Genomic DNA, 23,311 nt, shown 5'->3' with positions numbered 1-23,311 from the left:
GCTTTGTGCAATAGTTATTGAGGGAGGAGGTGCAATTGGCCACTGTCTGGCCTCGGAGTGGTTTGTCCTGTCTCGGCATGTACTAAACATGTCTTATCCCGGGTCTAAAATGAGGCAAAGTTAGGTCACAGAATCCAGTCCAAAAATTAGAAGGTTCTGTGGGGAATCTGAGAGCCGGAGAGACACTGAGCCCAGTGTCACTCACCCAAAGCATGGGCCCTTTCCAACTTTGGCTTTGAATTAGTCATGCTCAGATCTCAAACTGGGGAGGAATGCAGCCAAACGAAATGTCTGAAACTTGAATTTAGCCCAGGGGTCTCCAGTTTGAGGCTTCCCATGCAGCTCATCACATCTACCTCTATTCTGCTTCTCACTGGCTTCCTTCTGTCCCGTCTGACTTCATCCCTCTGTAGTTGCTGCCAGTCCCTTACTTTGCTCAAGAACCTGCCATGGCTCCCCATTTCTCCCAGAAAGCCTTTCTGTTATTTGCAATTCAAGGTCACACTGAAATGCATACCATTTGCTGGAGACTCACCTTTCCAGTTCTTTCCCCATTACTCCTCTGATTCTTTCACACCTTACACCCTCCAATTCCCACCTCAATGTCTTTGACCAAGCTGTTTCCCTCTCCAATCTGGAACTTTGAATCTGAGCATCCCCATGAAGTCTTTAGGGACAGGCATTTTGGAGAACTCAGTCCCAGGAAGGAACAGGAAACAGGCGTGGTAGAGCAATTGGTGGAGGGAGAAGAAGAGTTAATAGGAGTCAAGCAGTATCTGAACAAGCACTGGGTGTTGGACATGTCAATCACCTCCACCCACCCAAGGACACAGTGGGTGGGCCCCAAAAGACAAAGGTTTTAGGGGGGAAAAAAAAGTTAGGCGGGAGTAAATGGAAGACCTGACAGAGCCCTCAGGAACCTAAGGTGCTTTTTCAAACCTGAAGAGTCACAGAGATTAAGGGCCCTTGTAGTTCAATCTGCCCTCTGTTTTACAGAGGGGAAACTGAGGCCTAGGGATGTCCCCAAAAGTTCCCAGGGAGATTACTAAAGGTTAGAAGAGATCCCAAACATCAAGGTACGCAGAACCTGTGAGATGCTGGGATGTTCTTTACTGTACTGTCCCCAGTTGAAGATCCCAGCTCCACACCCAGAGGCTACACAGACCACACATGCCAGTGGGGACCATCTGAGCCAGCCAAATCCACAGTCCAGACACCTGTCAGTAACCATGTCCCACCCACTTTGCCTCATAGGACTCTCTTAATCTATCCGTGCTTTCCCCATCTGTCAGGCCCAGACCTCTTTCCTGCTCTTCTGACCTGTTAACTTCCCTCCCTTCCACCCTGCACATAGCACAAACCCGCCCATCTCTACACTGCCCACAACCTTGCCATGGTTCCCTCAATGCCCTTGGAAGAAAGCCCAGTCCCCTGTCCATAACCTTCAAAGCCCTACTGACGCCCCTAGCCCCATACCTCACAGCAAATCTACACTTACCAAGTCACATGCCATTTGTTGAAGAATGTGTCCCCTCTCCTGCTCCCTGGCCCTTGTATGTGCCATTCGCTCTGCCTAAAATGCACTCCTATCCATGTCTAGCTGGCTCCTTCTCCTCCAGGAAGCCCTGCCTGGCTGAGGCAGGCATCACCTCTGGACTCCCCGACACCAGCCCTGCCCAGTCGCTGCCTGAGGACACATCTGCCTCCTCCATTGGAATGTGAGCTCTATGAGGGCAGTGTTGGGGCTGTCTTGATTACCACTGTGTCCCCAGCACAGAGGATGCTCTCAGTAATTGACCAAGCCTCTTCCCTGAAGTTCCCTGAACTTCCATGGCTCCCCAGTGCCATGGGGAGAAAGTCCAGCTTATTCATTTTGGCCCCAAAGGCACTGTGTGAATAAGCTCCGCCCTTCTGTACTGCACAGCCTTCAACCACTATAATCTGTCCAGCTCCCATGCCTTTTCTCCTGCTCGTGACACTTGACCTTCCTTTGAGGAACCCCTACTAACTGCAGCTCTAAGTATGAGTCTGGCCACTCCACAGTCACAGTGATTGGTTTAGAGAAAATCACATGGCCCATTTGGGCCAATGAGAGTCTGCCCTGGGACTTTTGCTGGGAAACTGACAATGAGGATCTTTCTGCTGCAGAAAGCTGGAGGGATAGAAACTTCTAACTGCTGAAGTCATCTGTGCCATCAGGAAAGGTGCACTTACTTGATACAAACTACTAGAATTCAACTTACACTGAAAAATAGATGCAATGGTCTGATGCCTGGATCAAACCTACCTGAAGTCAGGTGCCCCTGTACTATTGAGTAAGCTAAGCCAACAAATACCTTTTTGCTTAAGCAGTATAGATGGATTATTAGTCCTAATACAGCATTTCTCTTGTTAATTCTCCATCCATGCCCAACACAGTAGCCACACTGAAATTACCCAGTTCTCTGAAGATATACCACATACTCCCACTTCTGGGCTTTTGCCCAGGGCAAACTCAATGCCTAGCCAACTCCTACTCATCCTTCAACACTCCACTCAAGCATTAATTCCTCTAGAGCATCTTCCCCAGTGACCCCACCCTGCCCGCTTTCTCTTCTGGACTCCCCTGTCCAGTGTCTGTGTCAGAATCCATGTCTCCCACAGACAGGGCTTTGTGTCTCTGTGTCCAGCACTGGACCTGGCATGGAGTAGGCACGGGTCAATGATTGTTTATTGAATAAATTTACTACTGGAGTAAGAAGTGGCTTAGAGTCCAGTGTAACATGGTGGCTGGGAGTGTGAGTGGATGAATGGGGGGCCCGATGTAGGAACTGGGGCCTCGGGGATGAGGCCGAGTTCCATCCTGCCTTCTTCCATGACCATCCTTACCTTCCCACCCCCACTGCTCCCATTCTGCAGATGAGAAAACCGAGGCTCTGAAAGGAAAAACCACTGCCTGGATTCCCAGGCCTCTTCTTCAACTCATTTGCAGGTGAGGGCAGGGAAGGAAAATTCTAGGGTCAGCACTGGGGTGGGGGGGGGGACTCTCCTAAATTTATTGGGCAACAGGCTGCAGGTGAGGGGGCTGACAGGAGGAGGGTCGGGGTGTAATAACTTAAAAACCGTAGGTGACAGCGGCAGCTCCTCAAGAGACCTTTGCAGAGGGGAGGGTGTGGGGTATTTACAAGGATTTGTACAAAGTGCCCCGCGCCAGCCTGGGGCAGGAAGTGGGGGGTTTGAGCGGGAGGGGAGGGGAGGGGAAGGAATCTGCCTCTCTGACCCCCACTCCCAGTCCCCCAGATTCTCCAGTCTTTAGGCTCAGCAGCTCTCCCTGCCCTTGCCCAAGGCCTAATTTTGAGCTGTTGGGAGGAATGGAAGATTTCCTCAGTTTCCCTCCCTGCCCTGTCCCCAAAGTCTCCTCAGGTGCCCTCTTGGTAGGGTGAGGGAGGACAGGACTGGCTGGAGGCTCCAGGAAGGTGCCAGCTCCCCCCGCTGAGCCCCCTCATCCTTCTTCTGTGCTGAGCGGCCCCAGAGAACAGCAGAGGGGACAATCTTTGCCCCCAAATCTAATTCAGGGAAACTGAGGTGATGATAAAGGGAGAATTCCCCTCCCTGGCCCCTTCCCCTCCTTTAGAAGTGAAGGGGACAAGGGAGAGGAAGAGGAAGGGCCCTGGGGCCGTGGTGGCTCAGAGCTCGAGGTCGTTGGAGATGCGGGTGACGAGGGTGCGGAAGGCCAGGGCGGTGCCCGCCACACGGCGGAAGAGAACTCCCCGCAAGCCCGGCCGGGGCAGCTGGCAGACCTCCACTTCGAAGTGGGACAGGGGCTCGGGCCCGCCCGCACCCCCGTGCAGGCAGGCCAGCAGGAACGGCTGTGGCTGGCGGCAGCGGCAGCGGGCGGCTGCTGTGGCCTGGCGCAGAGCTGCCATCAGGGCCTCGGGAGGGCGCGAGCTGGTCAGCTTCACACTCCAGGGGAATCGGAGCAGCCGGGGGGCGGTTTCCGTTTGATCCCAAGGTAGATGGCAACTGAGGTGAGAAGATATCAGGGGTCAGAGATGGGAGCGAAGAGGAATGTGGTGGAGGGCTGAAGGGATACCTCTTCCCAATTTGGGACAGATTCCTAGCCGTCCCCTCAAAAAACTTCCCCTGCTATGCCAGTGACAGTTTCAACTGGAACAGAGCTGCCCCCCAGCTGGAGACCACACTTTCCAGCCTCCCTTGCAGCCAGGTGTGACCCTGTCTCTAAATTCTGGGACATGAGCAGAAGTGAGGTGTGCCACCACATCAGTTCCTTCAGAGAACCTGCATGCTCCAGGCTCTCCTGTCCCGCATCTCCCAGGAGCTGGACTGAGCAGTGGCACAAGCCAGCCTCAATTGTGAAGATGACATGAGGGCTTCAGGGAATGGGGATGGAAAAACCTGGGGACGTGAATGATTGCGCAGATCCGGGTGGCCCTACCAGCCTGGCTTGGCCACATGGTTTGAATGAGAAATTTCTGTTTTTTTTTTTTTTTTTTTTTTTTTTTGAGACTGAGTCTGGCTCTGTTGCCCAGGCTGGAGTGCAGTGGCCGGATCTCAGCTCACTGCAAGCTCCGCCTCCCGGGTTTACGCCATTCTCCTGCCTCAGCCACCCGAGTAGCTGGGACTACAGGCGCCCGCCACCTCGCCCGGCTAGTTTTTTGTATTTTTTAGTAGAGACGGGGTTTCACCATGTTCACCAGGATGGTCTCGATCTCCTGACCTCGTGATCCACCCATCTCGGCCTCCCAAAGTGCTGGGATTACAGGCTTGAGCCACCGCGCCCGGCTTTTTTTTTTTTTTTGAGAGGGAGTTTTGCTCTTGTTACCCAGACTGGAGTGCAATGGCATAATCTCGGCTCACCACAACCTCCGCCTCCTGGGTTCAAGCGATTCTCCTGCCTCAGCCTCCCCAGTAATTGGGATTACAGGCATGTGCCACCACGCCCGGCCCTGGCTAATTTTTGTATTTTTAGTAGAGATGCGGTTTCTCCATGTTGGTCAGGCTGGTCTCGAACTCTCGACCTCAGGTGATTCACCAGTCTTGGCCTCCCAAAGTGCTGGGATTACAGGCGTGAGCCACCGTGCCCGAGCCACAGTGCCCAGCCACTTTTTAGTTTTTTTGAGACAGGGTCTTGCAGTGCAGTGGTGCAATCACGGCTCACTGCAGCCTTGACCTCCTCGGCTCAAGTGATCCTGCTGCCTTGGCCTCCTGAGTTGTTGGAATTACAGGCATGAGCCACTTGTGTTCGGCCTCTGGGGGCTTTTTGTCATATGTTTTAGGATGGGAGCACTGTTGGCATTTGACTAGGTTGGGGATGGGTTAAGTCAGGGATGATAAACATTCTCCAACGTGCAAAAGGGCCCTGCACAACAAAGAAATGTCCCGCCTGAAGTACAAGAGTGCTGCACTGGATGAGCAGCCCAAGGCTAGCCCCCCTTGTTTCCGTGTGGCCACCCCTCAGCTTGGGTGAGCACGAGCCTCAGCTCTGCCAATGAGAGCATTCTACTTCCGACCTCTGTGCTTGGATCTAGGGTGACCACATGACCACGTCTGACCAACCAGAGTACTTCTCCTCTCTGGCTGCAGACATTGGCTTAGGAATGAGCATGTGACCTAGTCCCAGCCAATAAAAGTCAGCCCTGGCAGTTTGTTGCAGCTGCTGGCAGGGCTTGGGTTTCCACCTGGGTCTCTAAACCGGGAACTCAGACTAAACCAGGGCCTGGCAAACTTCGGTGCTGTCTGCTTTTGTAAATCAAGTTTCATTGGAACACAGCCATATCCATTTGTTTTGTGTTGAATATGACCGCTTTTGCACTACAGTGGCACAACTGAACAGGCGTGACAGGGGGTGCCTGGCCCTCAAAGCCTAAAATCTTCATGATCTGGGTCTGTACAGATAATGTTTGCCTCCTGCTGGCCCTGAGGTGCCGGCAAACATTGTGCCATGACTGGATGAGAAGCAAAAGGAGGTGGGGGCATTGACCAGAAGTTGAGTTGTAGATGGGATCAGGCTTTTTTTTTTCTCTTTTTTTAGAGGGAGTTTTGCTCTTGCTGCCCAGGCTGAAGTGTGATGGCACGATCCCGGCTCACCGCAACCTCTGCCTCCCGGGTTCAAGTGATTCTCCTACCTCAGCCTCCCAAGTAGTTGGGATTACAGGCATGCGCCACCACGCCCGGTTACTTTTTGTACTTTTAGTAAAGACGGGGTTTTTCCATGTTAGGTTGGTCTTGAACTCCCGACCTCAGGTGATCCGCCTGCCTCGGCCTCCCAAAGTGCTGGGATTACAGCCGTGAGCCACGGCGCCCGGTCGGAGGCTGAGGTTTAAGATGGTCAAGAGAAGGTGCTTGTGATGGGGTGGGAATGAGAGGAGCTGGCAGAGAAGGCGGGGGCCATAGGGCATTTCAGGAAGTTGGCCTTGCAGGTGAGACTGGGGCCCCATCTAATTCCCTGGGGTAAGTGTCAGGAGGTGCGGAGGCAGGAGAGGGGAAGGGCTGGTGTGGCAGTCGGGGGTAGGCCCAAGCACTCACCTTGTGACCTCAGGTCCCCCGATTCTCTCAGGTTCGTCTGCGACCCTAGGGGAGGGGAGGGGGACAGAGTGTCTAATCTGGACATAGGGAACCCACCTCCCCCAACCCACTGCCTCTGGGATTCTGAGCAGCCCCTGCCTCAACCCCAGTCCTTCCGGGCTGGCTGGCGAGGGCCCGGAGTCAGGATTTGATCTCCCTGTCCATCCCCATAATGGGGCTCATTCTGAAATGGGTTAGTGCAGGTCACAGGAAAGATACTGAAGAATGTGGAAGATGAAAGGGAGGGGAGTGGGCAGAGACACACCCTTATATAGAAAAGTGGCCAGAAAGAGAGAGACGCGCACACACACACTCACATATACAATCATGCTTTGCTCAAACAACACCTTTGTGAGACCTGCCCTTTTTTCTTTTTTTGAGACAGAGTCTTACTCTGACATGCAGGAGTGGCGTGATCTCGGCTGGCTGCAGCCTCAATCTCCTGGGTTCAAGCAATCTTCCTGCCTTGGCCCCTGAAGTAGCTGGGACTATAGGTGCGTGCCACAAATTTTTTTTTTTTTTGGTAGAGATGAGGCTTTGCCACATTGCCCAGGCTGGTCTCAAACTCCTGGACTCAAGCGATCCGTCCAAAGTGCTGGGATTACTGGCCTGAGCCACCTCATCCAAAGGCCTGCCCATTTAATGCTGCACCCCTCCCTTCCCCACACCTCTCATTCTCCTAACTGTTCTATTTTTTTTTTTTTCCAGAGACAGGGGATCTTCCTCTGTTGCCAAGACTGATGATCATAGCTCACAGTAGCCTCAACCTCCTGGGTTCAAGTGATCCTCCTGCCTCCCAAGTCCATAGGACTACAGGTGTAGTCGCCATGCCCGGCCAATTATTTATTTTTTGTAGAGATAGGACCTTGCTATGTTGTCCAGGCTGGTCTTGAACTCCTGGGCTCAAGTGATCCACTCGCCTCAGCCTCCCAAAGTGCTGTGATTCCAGGCATGAGCCACCAAATGTGGCTTCTATTCTATTTTTCTTCTTCGTTACTTCGCACTACCTAGACGTCTATATAATAAGTATATTTTACTGATTTATTTTTTTGTCTAGATCCCTTGATAGAATGTTGGCTCTGCCAGGGCAGAAGTTTTATACCTTTTGCTCACCCTCTACTACAGGGCCTAGGACAGTGCCAGGCACACAGTAAGGACTCAATGAATAATAGCAATTAATAACTAATACACATGTAAAACACTTTCCAAGGCAAGGTTCTAAGCTCAGTCCATATATCACTTCATTTAGTTCTTACAATAACCCTAGGAGACAGGTACTGTTATTACTATACCCATTTTACAGAAGAGGAAAGTGAGGCCCAGAGACCTTGACTAACTGCCATTTGAACCCCCGAGTCTGGCTCCAGAGGCTATGCTTCTGTGAGTAAATGAACAACCAGACCCCACGTACTGACCCTGCACTCCACTCATATCCACAGAGCCCCCTCCCCAATGCCCGCACACACAGGTGAGACATGCAGACAGGGAGGCAGGGCCAGCGAGAACAGGGCATGGACGGGACTTACTGATCTTGGATCCCTGGGGCAGAGAGGCGCCCGAAACACAGCGGTTAGAGTTCTGCCGTTTAGAGGGATCGAGGGTAACCCTGCAGTGTGAGGAGGGCGGTGAGGGACGACAGGGGAGGAGGAAAGGAGGAGGAGGAGGAAATGTTCGGGTACAGGAGACAGAGCAGAGTAGAAGACAGGTTAGGTCCCACCAGCCCCCCCACCCTGCTCCACCCCGCTTCTGCCATCCCTGCGGAGCTCACCTTCGGGTCAGTTTGGAGGTCAGCTTGGTGAAGAGGTTGGTGGTGGGGCGGGGCCGCCCGGCGGGCAGGGGTGCAGCCTCATGGGCCAGCGTGGGAGAGGCAGGGGGCCCATTCTGCACACCCCCACCACCCCCACCCCCTGCCCGCCGGTCCCGGACCTGGCCACCGTGGAAGGTGCTGCGGATGGTGGAGCCGCGTGCCAGGCGGCTCCGCTCCCCTGATGGGGGTGCCAGGCTGTGACTGGAGGGGGAGGCAGGGGGCACCCGTGGGGTGCCTGAGCTGTGGGCAGAGAGAGACAAGTCAGGGTCGGGGACTGAGGCAAGCCAGGACCCCAGTCCCTCTGATTCTTCATAATCCTGTCCTGAGACCAGGGACTGCAACCAGCCTAGAACTCAGAGACAGGGCTGCAATGTACAGTTGTGCAGGCTGTGCACTATACAATCCTAGCATTATTTTACTAACTCTCCTCTCCTATTACCCCTCCTTCAAACTGTCCCTTCTTCAAACTCTACCCCCTCCAAACCATCTCCTATCACAACTCTCCTCTCTCCAAACGCAGCAACTGAATAGACGCACAGAAATTTTTGGGTGACTTCCTTGCTATTTCCCAAAACCCCAGGAACCAAATCAACTTGGCAAACACTTTGCTATCTGAACTCCCATCATCTAAAATCAGGAAAGGGAAAGATGTAAAGATCAAGGATACCTGTATTCACTATGATAATTTGAGCAGTGGGGGTCCCACTGTCCCAGGACCCTCCTCCAGCCCCTCGGACCCTCCTAGTCGACAACAGGGGCCAGACCTCCATCTTCTGAGTTCAATTCTCCTGCCTCACCCTCCCGAGTAGCTGGGATTACAAGTGTGTGCCACCATGCCTGGCTAATTTTTTTTTTTTTTTTTTTTTTTTTTTGAGACAGAGTCTTAACTCTGTCACCTAGGCTGAAGGGCCATGGGGCGATCTTGGCTACTGCAACCTCCGCCTCCAGGGTTCAAATGATTCTCCTGCCTCAGCCTCCTGAGTAGCTGGGACTATAGGCATGCAGCACCACGCCTGGGTAATTTTTGTATTTTCAGTAGAGATGGGGTCTCACCATGTTGGCCAGGCTCGTCTCAAACTCCTGACCTCAGGTGATCCACCCGCCTTGGCCTCCCAAAGTGCTGGGATTCCAGGCGTGAGCCACTGCGCCAAGCCCAGACCTCCAATTTCTATCCTTCCAGGGACTTCAGGCCCAGCTTGGATCTCAGAGAAGAATCCTGATTGTGGCAGAGGCTGTTACTTCTCCCTTAGAATCCATCCTCCCTGTTTTGCTCTTGGTACCCCTAAGAGTATGAGCACTGCACACGGCCACCCAGCCAGAGTCTACATTTCCCAGACTCCCTTGCAGTTAGGGATGGAGTCATGTGACCATGCTCCAGCCAATGGGATATAAGCAGAAGTGCTCTGTACGATCTCCGGGTCACGCCTTTAAAAAGCGTTGCTGCTTGTCCCCTACTCTTTCCCCACTTCTTGCTGATTAGGAAATGATGGCAGCTGGTGCAGTGGCCTCAGTCCCAGAGCTGGAAACTCATGTTGGGGCTGGAAGAACTTACCTGGGTCCTTGGAGGACCCTCTGGACTAAGCCTCCTTTTTATTTAAATTACTTTACCCTGGGATCTCTTTGTTTTTGTTACAGCAGCTGAGTCTATAATTTTTATTTTTTGTGTTTTTAAATTTTAAATTTTAAATTTTTTTTTTGTCTGAGTCTGTAATTTAACTGTTCTACTGTCTCTTGAGCAGAACTGGAAGGCCATATATTATGGTGATTACAAATAGATTCTGGAGGCCGGGCGCGGTGGCTCAAGCCTGTAATCCCAGCACTTTGGGAGGCCGAGACGGGCGGATCACGAGGTCAGGAGATCGAGACCATCCTGGCTGACATGGTGAAACCCCGTCTCTACTTTAAAAATACAAAAAACTAGCCGGGCGAGGTGGCGGGCGCCTATAGTCCCAGCTACTCGGGAGGCTGAGGCAGGAGAATGGCGTGAACCCGGGAGGCGGAGCTTGCAGTGAGCTGAGATCCGGCCACTGCACTCCAGCCTGGGCGGCAAAGCGAGACTCTGTCTCAACAACAAAAAAACAAAACAAAACAAAAAAAACAAATAGATTCTGGAGTCAGTCTGGAATCTGCTTCTTGACTTACCAGCTGTGTGGCCTTGGACAAGTTACTTAACCTCCCTATGCCTTATGTCCTCAGCTGTAAAATGGAGATATTAGGATCTACCTCACAGAGTTGTTAGGGGCATTGAGCCAGGCGATAGACATAGAAGCCTGGCATGTGGCTGCTGCTTCAGAATGTTCACTACTATTATTTTTACTTGATAACCACCAAGAAAAAGCACTCTCAGTCACTGAATGAAGGCCTCCTAAGCATCAGACCCAGTGCCAGGTACAGGACACACCTGATCTCTACTGGATCTCTATAATGGGGCCTGGAAGTAGACAGCATCAGCCCATTTTTTTTTTTTTTTTGAGATGGAGTCTTGCTCTGTCACCCAGACTGGAGTGCTGTGGCGCCATTTAGGCTCACTGTAAGCTCCACCTCCCAGGTTCACGCCATTCTCTTGCCTCAGCCTCCTGAGTAGCTGGGACTACAGGCACCCACCACCACGTCTGGCTAATTTTTTGTATTTTTAGTAGAGACGGGGTTTCACCATGTTAGCCAGGATGGTCTCGATCTCCTGACCTCGTGATCTGCCTGTCTCGGCCTCCAAAAGTGTTGGGATTACAGGTGTAAAAAGACCGCACCTGACCTTTTTTTTTTTTTGAGACAGAGTCTTGCTGTGTGGCCCAGGCTGGAGTGCCGTGGCGTAATCCCAGCTCACTGCAACCTCTGCCTCCTGGGTTCAAGCGATTCTCCTGCCTTATTCAGCCTTCTGAGTAGCTGGGATTACATGCGCATGATACCATTCCTGGCTAATTTTTGTATTTTTGGTAGAGACAGGGTTTCACCATGTTGGCCAGGTTGGTCTCGAACTCCTGACTTCAGGTGATCTGCCCACCTCGGCCTCCCAAAGTGCTGGGATTACAGGCGTAAGCCACCGTGCCCAGACAGCATCAAGCCCATTTTATGGAGGAGGAAACAGAGGCTCAGAGATTTACCCAGTCATTCAGCTAGCAGTGCGAGCAGAGGTAAGATTCGAACTCAGAACTGAGTATTCACAGAATTGTGACTGTTAACTACCTCATTCCCCTGCCCACACCCAGTGGGAAGATCTGCATCCACTAATCAGGTGCATCCCAGAGTGTGCCCTGGTGTTGGCCATCAACCTGCCCTACTGTCCCGGTGGGTGGCAGTGTCCTCGTTGTGGAGCCGGCCCCACTCTCACTGGCCTTGACCTGTGATGTGAACCAATCCCTTCCCTCTCTCTGCTCCAGCCAGTCTGAACTGGTTTCTCTCCCTTGCCAGCTGGAAGAGACCTCACAGACTCAGGCCAACAAGCTGGAAAACCAGCCAACCAGATGATGCTGAAGCTGTGACATTCTGGGGCTTCTCTCGCCTTCTAAAAATGGATCATTCAAAAAATCAATTCAGGTTCCCAAGGCTTGTAGGCGGAGAACAGGGCCAACTGCTTTCCTGGTGCTGAAGACTAATTAATTAAGTGGGGAGGATTTTCAGGGGGGTACATGGCAAGGGCACATGGCCAAGGGCAGGGCAAATACACTCCCTCTCTGGGCCCCGGTCCCCATGGCACCAGCCTCCAATGCCTACTATCTCAGATCCAGGGAGGTCCTATTTACCTACCCCCTACTTCCCACCCCTCACCCTGTTGCTGCCCCATCCATACCTGTTTTCTTTCCCATTTGGCAACAGTGACGGGCGCTCAGCCCCCGGGCGTTCTGTGCAAACGTAGGTGTTTCTGCGGGTCATCATGCTGGGAGGGAGGTTGTTCTGCAGGAGACATGGCCAGGAAGGGAGTGAGGGGGTGAAGACACGCCCCTGAGCTCCACCCTCTTCCCTTGTCTGCCCTCCCCATCGACGAATGAGTCAGGGGCTCGTGTGGGAAGCCAGGGTGAGTAGGAGATGGTCAAAGGTCTCAAAGACGTGAAAAGCTCATGAGAATCCCAACCACCTAGGCTGAGTCAAGGGAGACCCCTGGAGCCCGGAGAAGAGGGCGACACTGAGGGAAAACGAGTCAGGGAAGGTTTCCAGGGGGCATCCTTGTCCATCGCTCTTCTCCCAGCAATGCCCACCTTCTCAAGGTCCGGCCCAGCCACACCAAACGTTTGCTAACGTACTTATTCATGCCACATTCTGTCACTCTGCCTAGCCTTTGCACTGGCTGTCTCACCTGTTAGAACATTCCTCCTACCTTTTCCCCTGACTCACTCCTACATATCTTTCAGGTGTCAGTTCATAATCTACCACCACCCCCGGCCCCAGGCTGAGTCACGTGCCTCCTTTGGGTTCCCACAGGTCCCTGGGCTCCCCACTGCAGCTTCAATCACTGCGCTATCAATGTCTGTTCTCATATATGTCCCCATCCCATACTGGGCTGTGAGCTCTGGGAACATAGGGAATATCAGGATTACGCTGCCTCATAAACATGTTAGGCAGAGAGCTCTCTTTTTCTATTCTCTGGAAGTTTGTGTAAGGTTAGTGTTATTTCTTCTTTAAGTGTTTGGAAGAATTCCACTGGTGGGAGTCATCACAGCTGGAAATTTTCTTTATGGGGAAGGTTTTCAGTTACGAATTCAATTTCTTTAACAAGAATAAAGACTGTTCAGGTTTTCTATTTCTTCCTGTGTCAGTTTTGATACAGTGTGTTTTTAAAGTAATGTGTCCATTTCATCTAAGCTGTTACATTTATTGGCATAAAGTAGTTCCTAATATCATCTTACTATCTGTCAATGCTAGAACAAAGTTCCCCTTTTCATTTTGGATACTGGTAATTCATGTTTGCTGTCTTTTTTCCTTAATTGATTTTTACCAGGGATCCATTGGATTTTATTTATTTATTTATTTAGGACAGAGTTTCACTGTTTTTGCCCAGGCTGGAGTGCAATGGCATGATCTCGGCTCACTGCAACATCCACCTCCCAGGTTCAAGTGATTCTCCTGCCTTAGCCTCCCAAGTAGCTGGGATTACAGGCGTGCACCACCACGACCAGCTAATTTTTTGTATTTTTGGAAGACACAGGGTTTCACCATGCTGGCCAGGCTGGTCTCAAACTCCTGACCTCAAGTAATCCACCCGCCTCAGCCTCTCAAAGTGCTGGGATTACAGGTATGAGCCACTGCGCCCAGACTGATTTTATTAATCTTTTCAAAAAACCAACTTTAGGTTTTGTTGCTTTATTGTACCTCTTCCTTCTCCTTCACTGATTTATTCTCTTTAATGCCTCCTCCCTTCTTTTTTTGAGATGGGGTCTTGTTCTGATGCCTAGGCTGGAGTGCAGTGGTGTGATCATGGCTCACTGCAGCCTCCCGAGTAGCTAGAACCTCAGGCATGTGTCACAACACTTAGCTAATTTTTATTTTTGGCAGAGACAGGGTCTGTGTTGCCCAGGCTGGTCTTCAACTCCTGGGTTCAAGCAATCCTCCTGCCTCAGCCTCCCGAAGTGCTGGGATTATAGGCGTGAGCCACCACTTCTGGTCCCTTCTACTTTCTTTGAGGTTTATTTGCTTTTCTTTTTTTTTTTTTTTTTAACCTTCTTAAGGTGTGGGTTTCATTTAGCAATAACAATAGCTCTCATTCACTGAGTGCTTACTGTGCCAGTATGTGAAGTACCTCATGTTTGAGATCTTATAAGATCCTCACAATGACCCAGGTTCTCTAATGAGCCCATTTCACAGAGTGAGATACTAAAGCTCAGAAAGATGAAGTTATTTGCCCAAGGTCACACGGCTCATTAATGTAATTCAAACTCTACGTGGCTTCAGAATCTTGGCCACTTTCTCAAACTGCCTCCACCCTTTTTCTCTTTTTTAAGAGAGAGGATCTCACCATGTTGCCCAGGCTGGTCTCTAATTCCTGGCCTCAAGCAATCCTCCCACTTCAGCCTCCCAATAGCTGGGACTACATGTGTGTGCCACCATGTCCAGCTGCCTCCACTCTCCTGTTCCTATATTGAGGATATTTTCATACTATGCTGTTCCTGGGAACTCAGATGCAGGAAAGCCAAGTACTACATTTCCCAGAGTCCTTTGCAGCTCAGGTTCTGCATACAAGTTGGGTTCCGCCAATCTTTGCATTCACGAAGATTTGGAAGGTGTAAATGGGGCAGCAGCTGCTGTCCTGCCTACTTTGACTTCAGCTCACACAGGCAAGGCTATGAGATGAAGGTCTTTGCTTCAGCAGGGCCCCATTGCCCGTTGTTCAGCCCTCTAGGCATCAATAAGCTCTTTTGACTGATGAGGGATGAGGTTTTTGAGTCTTGGGTTACAGCCATGTCAATGTGCCTTTTTTTTTTTTTGAGACGGAGTCTCGCTCTGTCCCCCGGCTGGAGTGCAGTGGCACGATCTCGGCTCACTGCAGGCTCGGCCTCCTGGGATCACGCCATTCTCCTGCCTTAGCCTCCTGAGTAGCTGGGACTACAGGCGCCCGCCACTGCGCCAGGCTAATTTTTTGTATTTTTAGTAGAGACGGGGTTTTACCGTGGTCTTGATTGATCTCCTGACCTTGTGATCTGCCTGCCTCAGCCTCCCAAAGTGCTGGGATTACCGCACCCGGCCTTTTTTTTTTTTTTTTAAAGACAGAGTCTCGCCCTGTCACCCAGGTTGAAGTGTAGTGGCGCAATCTCAGCTCACTGTAACCTCCGCCTCCTAGGTTCAGGCAATTCTCCTGCCTCAGCCTCCCAAGTAGCTGAGATTACAGGTGTGCACCACGCCAGGCTAATTTTTGTATTTTTAGTACAGACGGGATTTTTGCCATGTTGGCCGGGCTGGTCTTGAACTCCTGACCTCAAGTGATCCACTGCCTCAGCCCCCAAAGTGTTGGGCTTACAGGCATAAGCCACCATGCCCGGCCTAACAGTGCACTCTTGAATTTACCAGTGCTGGGGCAGCCTCAGAAGCAGCAGCTCCCTTGGTGGGTCAGTTCTGCGGTGTGGTTGGGACTGTTGTTCCTGCAAATCCCGCCCACTGTCCGCCCTGCCCACTGTCCGCTCCTCCAGTCCTTCCTACAATTTTTTCTTTTTTCTTTAACCACACTCCCACCTCATCCTCTCCTTCTCTGGCCCTGCGGCTCCCACCCATTCTCTGGGCTGTGGATCACTCTCTGACACATGGGCCTCAGAGGCTGCCATGTGGAGCTCCAGGTCTCGGGGCTGGGGAGGAGCCAAGGGGCGTGAATTTGTACTGATCCGGAATACTCAGGACACACAGGCATCCCCGCCTCCCTCCTGTACCACCTGCCTGAAGTCGAGTTGATGCCCTCAAGATCTGTTTCCCTAAGGCCCTTCTGGTATAAGGTGGCCAGTAAGCTGTCCTCAGGGTCACCCTCTCCTGCCCCATCCCCACAGGGTCCCCTCACAACATTCCACTCCCCTCCCTGTACTGACCCCGGGCTCTGCACAGCCCTGGAGTTCAGGGCCCTCAACACGGACTAGCAGTCCTCACAGGTGGCGGCAGGGTCACAGCTGGTCAAACCAAACACAGCCGGTCACTGCCAGTCACTGCTGGCTACCGCTGGTCATGGCCTGACACTGCTGGTCAAAGCCTATCTCAGCAAGTTAAGGCTGGTCATAGTCAGACACCAACAGTCAGGGACAGTTAAAGCTGGTCATGAGTGGTAATGGCCAGACACCACTGGTCACAGCCAGATACCATTGGCCAAGGGTGGTCACGGCCAGTCAAGGCTGGTCAAAGCCTGTCACAGCCAGTTGCTGCTGGTTAATACTGGTCATGGCTGGACACTGCCAGTAAAGGCTGGTTAAAGCTGGCCACAGCTGGCTGCCACTGGTAAAAGGCGGACACTTGCAGTAAAAGCTTCAGTAGGGCCCTGGCAGGCATTGCCAGTGAAGGCCAGTCACAATCAGTCAAAGCCAGTCAAGGGTGGTAAACGCTGGTAACAGCCAGACACCACCAGCCACCACGGCTGGGTTCCTCCTGATGGTCAGGACCTCCGCAGAAACACCCCTACCCCGCAAACAGCCGTGCAGTGAGACCTTGGTTTGCCTTGGGTGTTTAGAACCAAAATAAAATGGAAGTACCCAGGGGCACCAAGAGCACTAAGAAGAAATTAAAAAGATGAATGTTCTCAAGTATGTACAAGAAAAATTAGTATTTAAAAACTTATTTTTTTGTTTGTTTGTTTGAGACAAGGTTTCCCTCTGTCGCCCAGGCTGGAGTGCAGTGGCGCGATTTTGGCTCACTGCAACCTTCGCCTCCTGGACACAAGTGATCCTCCTGCCTCAGCCTCCCAAGTAGCTGGGACTACCGGCACGTGCCACCACCACACCGGACTAATTTTTGTATTTTTTGTAGAGAAGAGGTGTCACCATTTTGCACAGGTTGGTCTCGAACTCCTGAGCTCAAGTAATCCACCCACCTCAGCCTCTCAAAGTGCTGGGATTACAGGCATGAGCCACCACACCCGGTCAACTTATTTGTTAAAGAGCAAAATCTTACGGTAAAAATAAGATAACTATAAGTATTTTGTGTCTGTGTGGGTGGCAACCCATGCTTTTTTTTTTTTTTTTTGAAAGAGTCTCACTCTGTCGCCAGGCTGGAGTGTAATGGAGCGATCTCGGCTCACTGTAAGCTCTGCCTCCCGGGTTCATACCATTCTCCTGCCTCAGCCTCCCGAGTAGCTGGGACTACAGGTGCCCGCCACCACGCCAGGCTAATTTTTTTTGTATTTTTAGTAGAGACGGGGTTTCACCGTGTTAGCCAGGATGGTCTCCATCTCCTGACCTCATGATCTGCCCACCTCGGCCTCCCAAAGTGCTGGGATTACAGGTGTAAGCCACCACGCCCAGCCGACCATGCTTTTTTTTTTTTTTTTTTTGAGACGGAGTCTCGCTCTGTCGCCCAGGCTGGAGTGCAGTGGCCGGATCTCAGCTCACTGCAAGCTCCGCCTCCCAGATGCACACCATTCTCCTGCCTCAGCCTCCCGAGTAGCTGGGACTACAGGCGCCCGCCACCTCGCCCGACCATGATTTTAAAAGTTTAGGCCCACAACTGGCTCAGACTCATACCTGTGTGCACCCTGGTCAAGGCTGGGACTTGGCTGGTAGTAACCTGCCATGACCAGCCTCGAAACACCAAGGGCACAGCCACGTGGGGCGGCTCCTGAACATGTGCAGAGCAGAGGAGCAGGGAGTGGGACAGAATGTAATGTAGATGCCGGAAGAGCTGAGGAGCTGGGGAAGCTGCTGCTGCTTCCTACGACATTTTTTTTTTTCTTGAGACAGAGTCTCACTCTGTCACCCAGACTGGAGTGCAGTGGTGTGATCTTGGCTCACTGCAACTTCCGCCTCTCGGGTTCAAGTGATTCTCCTGCCTCAACCTCCAGAGTAGCTGAGACTATAGGTGGATGCACCACATCCAGCTAATTTTCTGTATTTTTAGTAGTGATGGGGTTTCACTGTGTTAGCCAGGACGGTCTCGATCTCCTGACCTCATGATCCGCCCGCCTCGGCCTTCCAAAGTGCTGCGAGTACAGGCGTGAGCCACTGCATCCAGCCTTTTTTTTTTTTTTTTTTTAATGGAGTCTCACCTGTCACCCATTCTAGAGTGCAGTAGTACAGTCTTGGCTCACTGTAGCCTCCGCCCCCTGGATTCAAGCGATTCTCCTGCCTCAGCCTCCCGAGTAGTTGCGATTACAGGTGCCCGCCACCACGCCTGGCTAATTTTCATTTTTTTTTTTTTTTTTTTTTTTGAGACGGAGTCTAGCTCTGTTGCCGAGGCTGGAGTGCAGTGGCCGGATCTCAGCTCACTGCAAGCCCCGCCTCCCGGGTTTACGCCATTCTCCTGCCTCAGCCTCCCGAGTAGCTGGGAGTACAGGCGCCCACCACCTCGCCCGGCTAATTTTTTTGTATTTTAGTAGAGACGGGGTTTCACCGTGTTAGCCAGGATGGTCTCGATCTCCTGACCTCATGATCCGCCCGTCTCGGCCTCCCAAAGTGCTGGGATTACAGGCTTGAGCCACCGCGCCCGGCCTAATTTTCATATTTTTAGTAGAGACGGGGTTTCGCCATATTGGCCAAGTGGATCTCAAATTCCTGACCTCAAGTGATCCGCCCACCTCTGCCTCCCAAAGTGCTGGGATTATAGGCGTGAGCCACTGCGCCTGGCCTGATTTTTTAAATTACTATTAATATTTTATTTATTGATTCATTAAGACAGGGTTTTGCTCTGTCACCCAGGATGGAGTGCAGTGGCAGGATCACAGCTCCCTGTAGCCTCAACCTCCCTGTAGCCTCAACCTCCCGGGCTCAAGTGATTCTCCCACCCCAGTCTTTTGAGTAGCTGGGACCACAGGCACATAACACAATGCCTGGCTAATTTTTTTGATTTTTAGTAGAGATGGAGTGTTGCTATGTTTCTTAAACTCCTGGCCTCAAGTGATCCTCCTGCCTCGGCTTCCCAAAATGCCAGGATTACAAGCATGAGTCACCATGCCTGGCCCTTCCCACATTTTTAAAAGCACTTAATTTCCTGTATTAAATCCTTTCTGCCAAGAGTATGTTCTTCGCTTCTTTGACACAGAACGTTATACACGAACATCAAGTGTTTGTGTATAAATTGAGCTCAGGTAAACAGAGGCACTCGATAAATGTTTGTTGTTTGTTGAGTGAATGAATGGGTATAAGAAGGAATTGGTAAGAAGGAGTTCTGCCTGGGGAATGAGATGAAGGCAGGGCCTGAGGAATGTGGCTCGGGTGGTGTCCGCAGGCTGGCCACAGGTGGCGGCGCCCCCAGCCCTGCCCCCCAGCCCTGGTCACTCACGGGGGTGCTTGTGCTGTCCTTCCGCCGCTCTGGGATCTCTGCCTTGTTGGGGTTGTGGGCGCTGCTGACCATGGGGCTGGAGGGGGGCAGCCCTCGACTCCCGCTCCCCGCAGCACTGCAGCTCGCCTTCCGGCCTGGCAGCCGCTCCTCCTTCAGCTCTGCTTCCCCCGTGCTCGTCGGGCTGCGTTTGGGGTGCAGGGGTGCAGGGGATGGGCCACCTGGGGGAGGGGGCACCGTTTAGAGCTGGCATCACCACGGAAACCCAGAACTGACTCTGGGGGATCGTTGGAACCTGAGAATTCCTCACGTGGGCTGCAATCTCTGTGTGGGCCATTCTGACAGTATCTGTCAAAATTACCTCAAGATTACCAACGCACATATACTGACCTAGAAACTCCAAATCAATGACATCATGCACATACAGGCCATTCATTGCACCTTCTCTTTTTTTCTTTTTTGAGACAAAGTCCAGCTCTGTCGCCGAGGCTGGAGTGCAGTGGCGCAACGTCTGCTCATCGCAACCTCCACCTCCCAGGCTCAAGCGATTCTCCTGCCTCAGTCTCCCAAGTAGCTGGAATCACAGGTGTGTGCCACCCCACCCGGCCTGCCATTAGACCCTTAGTAGGGGAATGACTACGTAAGTCAAGGTATTTCCACAGTGGAAAATTATGCAGCTATAAAAAAGAATAAGGAAGCATTTTATGCACCAATACAGAATGACCTTCATGATAGACTAGAAAGTAGAAAAGGCAAGACAAGAGATGGGTCAACAATGTGTTATCATTTGTCTACAAAAGTAAAAAAGTGTGTATCTATAATCTCTATCTACTTGCTTATATATGAATATCTCCAAAGGACTATAACTTGTTTCAAAAGGGGAGAATTTCCTTATTGTTTTTATATATCTTCAGTTTCCTTCTTTCTTTTTCTTTTTTTGAGACAGGATCTCGTTCTGTTGCCCAAGCTGAAGTACAGTGGCGTGACCTCAGCTTGCTGCAACCTCGGCCTCCTAGGCTCAAGCCATCCTCCCACTTCAGCCTCCCAAGTAGCTGGGACTATAGGCACACACTACCATGCCCAACTATTTTTTGTACTTTTTTTGTAGAGACAGGATTTCGCCATGTTGTCCAGGCTGGTCTTGAACTCCTGGACTCCAATGATCCTCCCAACTTGGCCTCCCAAAGTGCTGGGATTATAGGTGTGAGCCACCACGCCAGGCCTCATATCTATCTCTTTACATGTTTGTTTATGAATAAAATCTCTCCAAAAGAATTCATATAAAACCCATAACAGGGCCAGGCACAGTGGCTCATACCTGTAATCCCAGCACTTTGGGAGGCCGAGGCGGGCAGATCACGAGGTCAGGAGATTGACCATCCTGGCCAACATGGTGAAACCCCGTCTCTACTAAAAACACAAAAATTGGCCGGGTGCGGTGGCTCACGCCTGTAATCCCAGCACTTTGAGAGGCCGAGACGGGCAGATCACGAGGTCAGGAGATCGAGACCATCCTGGCCAACACCGTAAAACCCTGTCTCTACTAAAAATACAAAAAAAAATTAGCCGGGCGTGGTGGCGGGCGCCTGAGCAAGACTCTGTCTCAAAAAAAACCCCCAAAATTAGCTGGGTGTGGTGGCACGCGCCTGTAATCCCAGCTACTCGGGAGGCTGAGGCAGGAGAATCACTTGAACCCGGGAGACGGAGGTTGCAGTGAGCCGAGATCACCCCACTGCACTCCAGCCTGGGTGACAGAGCGAGACCCTGTCAAAAAACAAAACAAAAACAAAAACAACAACAAAAAAACCCTAACAGTCGCTGTATTTGAGAAACTGTGAGCCGGGGATATGTGCTGGATGAAGACTTTTTCACTGTCTATCCTTTCCAAACTAACACATTTTCAAGGATGTGATTGTATGTACAATTTCAAAAGCAACACAAAATAATTCTGGTCCCTTGAAACATCTTAGGAATCTACTGTTTTAGAACCCAAGGGTGCAAAGTGATCTCAAACTTGAGAGAGTCAGAACATCTGCATGTTAGATCCTCAGGAGCGATACATGCTCAAAAATCCCAGAGCCACAAGCTGAGAGCTCTACAATGACAATGACAGATACCTGGCAGCTGCCAGCAATCCCTCTCCTGAGAATCCCTAGAACTCAGGTCTCAGTGTGGGGAGTTCTGAAGGTTACCATGTTCTAACCATATGATATCGAACTCACAAGCTCCTTAGGAACTTTCTGGGCACACCCTGTCATTTCACAGGTGGGGAAGACAAGACACAGGGGCAGGGAATGGTTTGACCATCCAGCAATGGTGGAGGTAGGGCAGAAGCACCACTTCCCGTGTGGGGCTCATGCTGACACCTCTCTCCTCCCTTACTTCAGTGTGGAGGGGAGGCCAGAGCACAGGCTCTCAGCAGCCACTTTGTGCCATGTGTCTTCCTGTGCCCCTGTTACAGTGGATTAATCCCAACTGGACTCAGTATCAGAGCTCCATCCTGATCCTGATGAGTGGACCAAGGAGATTCTAGCTAACACTTGGGGTAGATTTTTTTTTTTTTCCTGAGATACAGTTTAGCTCTATCACCCAGGCTGGAGTGCAGTGGCATGATCTGGACTCACTGCAACCTCAGTCTCCCAGGCTCAAACCATCCTTCCACCTCAGCCTCTCAAGTAGCTGGGATTACAGGTGCACACCACCATGCCCAGCTAATTGTTTTGTTTTGTTTTTGAGATGGAGTCTCTCTGTTGTCGCCCGGGCTGAAGTGCAATGGCACGATCTCGGCTCACTGCAACCTCCACCTCCCAGGTTCTAGCAATTCTCCTGCCTCAGCCTCCCAAGTAGCTGAGATTACAGGCACCCACCACCACGCCTGGCTAATTTTGATACTTTTAGAAGAGACAGGGTTTCACCATGTTAGCCAGGCTGGTCTCAAACTGCTGACCTCAGGTGATCCACCCAGGTCAGCCTCCCAAAGTGCTGGGATTACAGGCATGAGCCACTGTGCCCGGCCTAATTTTTGTATTTTTTTGTAGAGATGAGGTTTCGTCATGTTGCCCAGGCTGGTCTCGAACTTGTGAGCTCAAGTGATCCACCAACTTCAGCCTCCCAAAGTGCTGGGATTACAGGTGTGAGCCACTGCACTCAGCCCCGGGCTGGATTCTAAAACTGAGATGTAAGAAATCTAGGAGCGGCCGGGCACAGTGGCTCACGCCTGTATTCCCAGCACTTTGGGAAGCTGAGGCGGGCAGACCACCTCAGGTCAGGAGTTCAAGACCAGCCAGGCCAACATGGTGACACCCTGTCTCTACTAAAAATACAAAATTAGCTGGGCGAGGTGGCCTGCGCTTGTAATCCCAGCTACTCAGGAGCCTGAAGCAGGAGAATCGTTTGAACCTGGGAGACTGAAGTTTCAGTGAGCCAACATTGTGCCACTGCACTCCAGCCTGGGCAACAGAGCGAGACTCTGTCTCAAAAAAACAAACAAACAAAAGAAATCTAGGAGCTGAGAGATCTAGAAAAAGATAAGGTGAAATATGTAAGAGACAGAAAAAAAAAGATCAGACAAGCAGACACCCCAGTGCCTGACCCAGAGTAAAAACTTCACCCCTGCAGACAAGCAGGGCTGTAAAAAGAACAGAGAGTTGGAAAACACTCTGGAAGTTCCTCAAACTATTAAACACAGGATTACCAGATGACTCAGCAATTCCGCTCTCAGATATGTACCCAAGAGAAATGACGGCAAAACACAGCCACATGAAAACATGGACACAAATGTTCACAGTGCGTCATTCACAAGAGCCAAAAAGTGGAGGCAATCCACATGCTCATGAATGAATAAACAAAATGTGGTCTATCTATGCAATGGAATATTACTTGGCAATGAAAAGGAATGAAGTGCTGATACCCATATCATGGATGAACTTTGAAAAATTTCTGCTAAATGAAAGAAGCCAGTTACTGAAGGCCACACATCGTATAATTCCATTTACCTGAAACATCTAGAATAGTCAGATTCATAGACACAGAAAGTAGATTAGTAGCTGA

General features: G+C 51.3%; 1 protein-coding gene across 3 annotated transcripts in view; it reads right to left on the bottom strand.

Moving 5' to 3' along the window:
* Window positions 1-2,705: 2,705 nt before the first annotated feature.
* Window positions 2,706-23,311, bottom strand: part of MARK4 (microtubule affinity regulating kinase 4) — a 54,214-nt gene continuing 33,608 nt past the window's right edge. For 2 of the 3 annotated variants that reach the window (XM_005589572.4, XM_074023878.1), the window contains 6 exons: window positions 19,265-19,482; window positions 12,159-12,262; window positions 8,333-8,611; window positions 8,091-8,170; window positions 6,526-6,570; window positions 2,706-4,002 (listed from right to left, as the gene is read on the bottom strand). In XM_005589572.4, coding sequence (XP_005589629.1) covers window positions 3,938-4,002; window positions 6,526-6,570; window positions 8,091-8,170; window positions 8,333-8,611; window positions 12,159-12,262; window positions 19,265-19,482 — 791 coding nt within the window. In that variant the 3' untranslated portion in view covers window positions 2,706-3,937. The remainder of the gene's footprint in view (window positions 4,003-6,525; window positions 6,571-8,090; window positions 8,171-8,332; window positions 8,612-12,158; window positions 12,263-19,264; window positions 19,483-23,311) is intronic. The other variant, XM_005589571.4, reaches the window with a different exon arrangement.

This window comes from Macaca fascicularis, chromosome 19 (genome assembly GCF_037993035.2).
Source record: "Macaca fascicularis isolate 582-1 chromosome 19, T2T-MFA8v1.1".
Classification (NCBI taxonomy): domain Eukaryota; kingdom Metazoa; phylum Chordata; class Mammalia; order Primates; family Cercopithecidae; genus Macaca; species Macaca fascicularis.
Note: the sequence above shows the minus strand (reverse complement) of the source record. Positions and strands in the feature narration are given on the sequence as shown.